The sequence below is a fragment of the Polyodon spathula genome, chromosome 2 (genome assembly GCF_017654505.1).
Source record: "Polyodon spathula isolate WHYD16114869_AA chromosome 2, ASM1765450v1, whole genome shotgun sequence".
Lineage (NCBI taxonomy): Eukaryota > Metazoa > Chordata > Actinopteri > Acipenseriformes > Polyodontidae > Polyodon > Polyodon spathula.
In genome coordinates, this window is record NC_054535.1 from 93,485,601 (window position 1) to 93,494,124 (window position 8,524).

The window sequence follows — 8,524 nt, forward strand, 5'->3', positions numbered from 1 at the left end:
CTGAGCCTAATTCTGGTCTCTTTAATTTTATTTTAAATGGCGCTGACAAATTACATGAATTGTTCTACCCCGATCCTACTTACTCACATTTCATTTTTGCAATCATAACATGGTGCTTTTGTTATTTTCCGCACTAGTTTAACAGAGGTGTCTTAACAGCTTTTTTTTAAGCATAAAATTGAATACCATGTGCAGGGTGCACACTGATAGCAAGTCCTTCAGGAGCCTTCTCTTCAGCATTTAGGGATATTGGAGGATACACAAAAAATGTAGTTTGGTATTACAGCATCCCCACTTCTGACAGCCCGCACTGCCTGATTTAGAACTGGACTCGAGACTGCCCCCAGAGGTGCTCTCGAGTACAGTATTAAATGCTGTGTAGTGTGGACGCTAATCGTATTTAGGATTTTTAAGCCTTGTTTAAAGGTAATAATATGGTCTAATGGCAATAAGACCAGGATTTAGCCATTCATCTATAGTGTAATATTTTGAAATATTTACATATCCTGAATTAACTTGAACTACTATTAAGTGAATGACCAACAAATCCTTTTAGTATTATATACTGTGCACTGGTCTTTCATGGCTGCAGATAATTAAATTGACAAATATTGATGCTTTAATCCTTAGAACAGGTTTATACTCCATTAATATTATTATTTCTAATGTATATAGTTCAATAAGACAAGTGGATGTATCCAGCACATGTGGACCTATTGGACCTGCAACAGTGACGCGCATCATGTTACCATGGTGCAAGAAAGATGATGTTTAATACAGTTTAAAAAGTATAGAAAAAGTTATCTTGATAAATAGCATACTGTGGCCAATTTTATTCTGTTTGTATTGGAGGGCAAAGTCCAGTATATTTGCATTCCATCTTTTAATAATATTTCAAGCATAACTTGTCTTTACTTTTAACTAATGCTATACTTTAAAAACACACCATATTGTGTGGCAGTTCTTGGATAACTGCTGTTCATGTGCAATGACTTCACTATCTTCACACGTTTTTAACTTTTAAATACTGCACAGAGTGAATTGTTATCTATTTGGATACCCAGCGGTGCTTCATTCTGTATGCATATTTTTTGTGTTGGATTTTAATTGAAAACTAATTCTAAACCACTTATATTTTTTAAGAAGAAAATTAACCTTACAAGTAACATTACACTTCACATCATGTCTGTGCCTTGATCTAAGTGAGAATCAAATGACAACAGCTGGTTAATTAAATTACTTAAATTACAAAAGTTAGAGTAATTTAACAAATGCATTATCCTTTTAAATGTATTTTATACCTTGGCACAGCACTGAAGATGGAGTGGATGGAGTGAAGATGGAGTGGAATTATGTAGTGGTTTCCTTGTCGCCACTTGCCTGATCACATGTAATTGGGGATCTACGCACCCGGTATCGTCTGTTTGGACTTACAAATATATATATATATCTATATATATATATATATATAACGTGTATCGAACCAACCTATTAAGGGTTGGATAAGTGCTACCCCCCCCCCCCCCCCCCCCCCCGCTGCCCTCTGCAAGAAAGCTGAAACTGGGACGGAAGTTCACCTTTCAGCATGACAGCAACCCAAAGAACACAGCCAAAGCTACATTGGATTGGCTAAGGAACAAAAAGGTAAATGTCCTTGAGTGGCCCAGTCAGAGCCCCGACCTACACAGTAAAAAAAATACTGTCGTTTTTATGGTAAAAAAAATGGCAACTGGGTTACCAGTAACAAACCATATAAAAATAGTATCATAATACCACACAAAACATGAAAAAGACACACAAAATGGTGAAGGAACACAAAGGACAGCCATGCAATAAATTCTGGGATTCCAGTTATAACCATCAACCCTACCCATGTTTTTTTTAAAGAAATCTGGTCTGTTAAAACAACGGAAAATACTTGTTTTTAGGGTTTTTCTTTATGTAAAAAACAGGGTTTTTGTTAAAGGAAATGGTATGTAAAAATAAACATATTTTCTTGTTTTTAGCAAGAAGGTAATTATCTGTTAAATTTAAGGTAAATTGTTGTTTTATAAAAGAAGACAATTTACCTTCAATGTTTACCATAATTTTACCGTTGAATTTACGATCATTTTTTACAGTGTAAATCCAATCGAAAATATGTGGCATGACTTGAAGATTGCTCTCTATCAACGCTCCCCAAGAAACTTGACAGATCTTGAAAAGTTTTGTAAAGAAGAATGGTCAAATATTACCAAATCTAGGTGTGCAGAGTTGGTAGAGACCTATCCCAACAGAGGCACAGCTGTAATTGCTGCCAAAGGTGCTTCCACCAAGTATTAACTCAAGGTGGTGGAGACTTATCCAATTGTGTTTTTGATATATACATTTTTTCCATAAAAAAGTTTTTTTCACCTTAATAGTGTGGCGTATGTTGAGTAGAAAAGTGGAAAAATATCCTCATTAAAATGCACGAAACTCTGAGGCACTGACACAACAAAATGTGAAAAAGTTCAAGGGGGTGTAGACTTTTTATAGGCACTGTACATTTTTGAATGCCGCGAGAAAATTAGAAGATACAAATTGATAAACTTTTGGGTGTGGCTTGTAACATAAAATATTATTTATTTATTTATTTATTTAAATTAATACATCTGTTATACCTTTTTATATATAACCCTGAAAATATCAGAAAAATAAGAATGCGTGGATTCAAATGCATGCATCATTCATATTCCCAAACATAATTGAAGAAGTATGACAAATATCATACGGTTTAGACAGCACATCCAAACGTTTAAGACTAGTACAGTAATAGACACCAAACAATGTAATGCCAGAATGAAAAGCTTTATTTTAAGAGCTGTTACAATAATCAATTGAACGCAACAGTTTACAACGATAAAACAGTTTACAATTTGTATATAATTACGTTGCCGATAAAGGATGCTGGCAATAACAAAAATAATAACAACATCACTTTTTAAATTAAGAAATTGATCACAACTGTTCTTACGAAAATTTCTACTATATATATATATATATATATATATATATATATATATATATATATATATATATATATATATATTTATAATATATTATAATCTTACTGTAATATTTATGTGAAACGTGGTGAAGAATCATTGACGATCAATACCCGGACTGTATTTGTATTTATTTATTTATTTGTTTGTTTGTTTATTTGTATGGGGATTTGCAATATGTATTAGAAAATCATACTTTAACATTAAGCACCTGGTTTTGGTCGACCAAGTAGAAAGATGGATCAAATTGCAGTTTATACTTCGGTTTATTTCATTTAATAAACTTTCACTGTCCATTCAAAATTGCCGACTGACTTAACAAGCTAATACCGACGTTGCTCTGTGGTACTGTTCGGGAGCATATCGTACCTCCCGTTGTAGATGGCAGCTCCTGGTGGATAGAATACGATCCCCAGTCCCGCCGCGGTCAAAGGGACCAGCGCATTCCCCTGATCATCCTGCTCTGGCTTTGTGGTGGCAGTGAATGGTCGCATATTGGTAACAGTGGGAGAAGTGATCTTCCAGAACAGTTTTCTCAGCGCCTTTCTGAACTCCCTTCTCATTAAGCAGTACAGAATGGGATTGAGGCAGCTATTGGAGTGTGCCAGACACACAGTTATGGGGAAGATGTAAGCTTGGGTTGTGTAGTACTCGTAGCTGAAATGGACCACGTTGAGCTTGACCAGGATACCCCACGCAGTCAAAGCTTGGTTCGGCAGCCAGCAAAGAAAAAAAGAAAGGACAACGATAGTTACAGACTTTGTCACTTTGGATCTTCTTTTTGTACTGGAGGTGTTAACGTTTTTGTTGGTGATAAAGCGCAGCAACAGCAGGTAGCACACGGTAATGATGAATAAAGGAATGACAAATCCTAGCATTACTTTCTGAGCGTGGTAAAGTCCCAACCAGAACTGGGCAGAGTCATTTTGGTCGGGAAACTTTACTAAGCACAGCTCTTCATCTGACACTGTAGACGTTGTAGAAAATATAGCATGAGGCAACGCGGCCAGGATAGCCGAAATCCAGATAAGGATACTCATCCATTTTGCATAACAGCCAGGGGATCTCCTTCTACTCTTCAGTGCAGATGCTACGGACCAGTATCTGGTCACACTCATAGCAGTCAAAAAGAACACGCTTGCATACATGTTCATTGCAGTCACATAAGACACAATCTTGCACATGGCTTTGCCAAAAAGCCAAGTGAAATCTAGCGCATTTTCTACAGCCCAGAACGGTAAAGTCAAAACAAACTGGAAGTCTGTCACTGCAAGGCTGGTCACGAACAGGTTAATCGAGGATTTCTTCCATCCTTGTTTGGATTTCATGAGGTACATAACAAGTATATTGCCAACGAGCCCCAAAGCACAGACGACAGAGTAAACAATAGATATGAATATTCTTACGGCTGCTGATCCGTCTACAAAAAAATCGGATTTATCCAAGTCCAGGTATTTAAGCAGGTCGCTCCATGACTGGTTTGTCCTGTTGGTAATGAAAGTTCTGTCATACGGAGCGTTTGGAAACATTCCCAGGAAATCTCCCTCTATAGCGTCTTGCATGGCTGATGTTGAATTGAGCAACCAACCCATTTTACAGTCAAACAGCACAGAAAGTTCGTATCGTTTGCGATGCTTTATACGTGTTTCACTGTATACAAAAAAAGCTTCTCAATCCAGCCGAGATGCTTAAAACCGTCCATGGTTATCTTTAAAATGTGATATAGCCAAAACTTAACTCCTTTTAGACATTCTTATTTTCACTAAAACCTAAGTTACTTTCAATCAAACCACTTTAAGCTGGCTTTTTCTTATAACGAAAGTATATCTATGCACATACGTTTTCTTTCTTGTCAAGTACCAGCGGAATTCTAAGCTAGAATCAAACTGTGAAAAAAAAGACTCTGAAGGATCGAATTCCGTATTCTTGCTTAGGGCATCTGGTTTCGTCTAAGTACATAGTCCGTGGTTTCCCAGCCATATACTGTATGGAATTGATTACAAATGCATTTGTCCCAGGCTTGTCAAACACATTTCATCTGTGTCTCTCTCTCTCTCTCTCTCTCTCTCTCTCTCTCTCTTTTCCCCTTCTTTTCTTATTACCCTCTTGGATTTTGAATGAAATCATTTGTCCTTGTGCAAGCATTGGTTGGATGCACTGTACGCACGTGTACAGGTCTCGCGGAGCTATCCAAGGTGCTGAAACACACAACTGTAAAATTAAATGTATACATTTCTATTATTTACTCGATCGTTCTCCATTTCTCTTCTGTAACCTTATATACAAAAAGCATACACATTGTAAATTATGTTTTTTTTTTTTAAGAATTAAACACGAATCTAATGCAACAGATTAGAAAAACATGTTGGTGTTTATATGTTTTATACTTGAAATGTTTATTTTGTAACAAATGATTTTTGTGCGTTTGAAGTTTGAAACAATTAAAATATGTTTCTAAAACAAACCCAAAATATGTGTTTGACTCTTAACCATTGGGTTTAATAATGTACAGTTATACTTTTTAGATCAGCTGGTGGTTTTATTCCCCTCAATACATTTCACTTTGCACTCGAAAAATGGGGCTCCATGTGCACACTGTATTATTTTGAGCAAAGCTGTTAAAGTTGCCACTTTAACTATAAAGTGAGGTCCCTTCTGCACTTTGCCCATATGTGAAATGATTGATGGACAGCAGATTTCTACACAAGTATGACATGTTAAAATAATATACATGTAAACAAAAACAAACAAAAAAAAATGGAACTGATGTCAAAAGGAATGAAGGATACAACAGTTAAAACTGTCCGCTGTGTTGTTTTGATTCGAACATTCATATTTGTTCAACTGAAATAATCACTTGAAAAAGAGGAGAAAACAGTAATAAATAAATAAATAATGTGGTGGAAAATGCGTATTTATTTATAATTATTGAAGGTCAAACCATGTCCAGCAGTATTATTGTATTACAAGTCCAACAGAGACGTGACAATCTGACCCTTTCTAGAAGCACGCCGTTTAACTATTTGAGGAAAAGACGTTTCTGGAACAGGGTAGATGTTACATCTTTCTGAAACTAAACAATGTTCATATTTGTCCATTAGAAAACAGATTTATTTTAAATAAATGAATACATAAGAAAAAGTTCTAACTATCTTCTCAAGAAGATGGACTATTTCGGTTTATGATGTATGGGTGCTTCTCTGTCAATATTTATACACGGACACACATACTGTGAAAATGTATTTTAATAACATGCATTTCGTTATTACTAATCAATAAATAAAATACATTCATTTCTCAGTTGCAACAAAAAAGAACCCATTCTGGAATTCTTCTTTATAACAAATTGACTATACCTCAGCCATTCTAAAATAAATAAATAAATAAAACAGTTTGAATTAGGAACAACACCATTTGTGTTGTCGCTGTTAATTTCAGGCAGGGAGCCACTGGGTGCTTAGTAAGTTGACCACTATGCTGTTCTGGAGGAAACCAGCAACTTCGGTGCAATGTAACGTTGCAGAACTCCCATTGTGGGTCACTAGAGGGCAGTGTTGCTAACACAATTTGAATCTGGGATGGGTTTTTTTTTTTAAATGTTTTAAATTTTTACTTTTAACAGTTTCTTTCTAATATACATTCCGAATCCTGTTTATATCCCTTTCTGTTTCAAGTTGGAGTAATTTTAAAAGAACAATTATTTGGCAGCACTGTAAACAGACGCCAGCTACCAAGAATCGTAGGCTATTTTTTTCTTCACTAGAACCAGTCACAGACGTGGCACTTACAAGCATGTTATGGATAGACGTGTCTACAGTTAAAACCTTGGGAAGCATTTAAACAAACCGCATCTTAAACAAGGTTTACTTCCTGATAAAGCATATTCTAAAATAGCTGTTTGTTTTAATTAGATAGCCGGGATCGTTTTTGAATTAAAGTGGTCTGGTGTGAATGTAGATATTACCAGTATATAGAGGCAAACATGAAAAACATGCTTTGAAGGAAAAAAAAAAAAAAAAAAAAAAAAAAAGCCCAATTATGTTCCCTCATTGCAGCAACTCAGAAGATCACTGGACCAAATCCAATTGCCTCTAGGAGCTCGACAGCACATGTCAGCAAGCTAGACGCACCTAGCCATTAGGGGCCGCTGTAGAGATGATTCCCTGCAGATTTTGCTGACCCTGTGCATCAGGGTAATGCCTTTCAGGTAGTGAAATATAATATAATAATACTTTTTTCAAAAAGAAAAGTTTGAGTGAGCCAAGTAGGACAGTTATAGGTTGTTATAGACTTGGACATACTGGTGAGAAATTTCAGCCTAACGTACCAGCCAGATATTGAGCTTCATTGATTACAAAGAGATATAGCAATGCCATGGCTGACAGTAGTATCTGCAATGCATGCTGACAGGTAACTCACATTACAATTATCTTACCCATCAATCCTTTGGGTTTCAGGGACTGGTTTGAATAGCTTATCACGTTGGCTTCATTAAGTTGAAGCCCTAGTGGGCAAAGAATAATATGGTTGATGAATACATTTACACCCATGTAACCATCCTTATTACTGTATATGGTAAATGTTCCTTACTGAATGCTCTGAGTGTGTGTGTTTAATGAGAACCATTGCAGTGCCTGATCTCCTGCTCACTGTGTCAGCTAATGCAGGTTAAAGCTAATTCAGATAAATAATATACCAGGTATCACACTCCTTACTGTCTCTGAGGTGGCATTGCTTTCTCCTTTCACTGGTATTGTTTGGGTTCTTTCATATTTAAGAATCATTTCCTGTGGCAATTCTTACGGTTTTACTGCCGTGTCAATGAGATATACTGCTTGTTGTGTAAATTCGCCAAAGATGACAGGGTTTTCAGTTGTCTTCACCAAGCACAGAGAATTGGGCTTGTTTCACTGTTACATTCTGGCTTCTGCAGATCTGTTTTGCACTTCCTGAAAGATGGAGGGGTAGCTTTGCTGTTTGTACAGAAGATTAGTTTTGATACAATAATGTTTCAATATATTTGAATGCTAGAGGGTTTAATATTCAAATGTGTTCAAAAAATTACAAACATTGCAATAATTAATTTCCACTAATCTCATGAAAATTGATATGAAATTGGTCTTGGCAAAAATGTGTTTGAATATATTCCAGTCTGAATTATTTCTTAAATAGGAAATGTCTCCAAAAAGGATTAAGCAAAAGAATATACAATTGAGCTGTTCATGTACTCTTCATCTTCTTGTAAGGCTCTACACACCTGTTACAAACAGCTACTTTGCTTTATTTGATCTAATTCAGCCCCAATTAAAAAAAAAAAAAACACCTTCATTATTATACTGTATTTATGCGATGACAAAGCCTTCTTAAAACTGCTGATAGAAGTAGAATTTTAAACATCATAAAATACATAATTTACAAAATACATTCTTTATTCTGAATCAATTTATAGTTCAATGTAAAATGCTGCATCAAATAACAAAAGTTCTATACATTCTCTT

At 35.6% G+C, this 8,524-nt stretch overlaps 1 protein-coding gene across 1 annotated transcript; it reads right to left on the minus strand.

The window, feature by feature from the left end:
- Nucleotides 1-3,122: 3,122 nt before the first annotated feature.
- rxfp3 (relaxin family peptide receptor 3) lies at nt 3,123-5,056 on the minus strand. The gene has a single exon (XM_041273331.1). It carries the CDS (start codon nt 4,616-4,618, stop codon nt 3,350-3,352), a length of 1,269 nt encoding a protein of 422 aa, XP_041129265.1. The 5' UTR covers nt 4,619-5,056; the 3' UTR covers nt 3,123-3,349.
- Between the last annotated feature and the right edge of the window lie 3,468 nt (nt 5,057-8,524).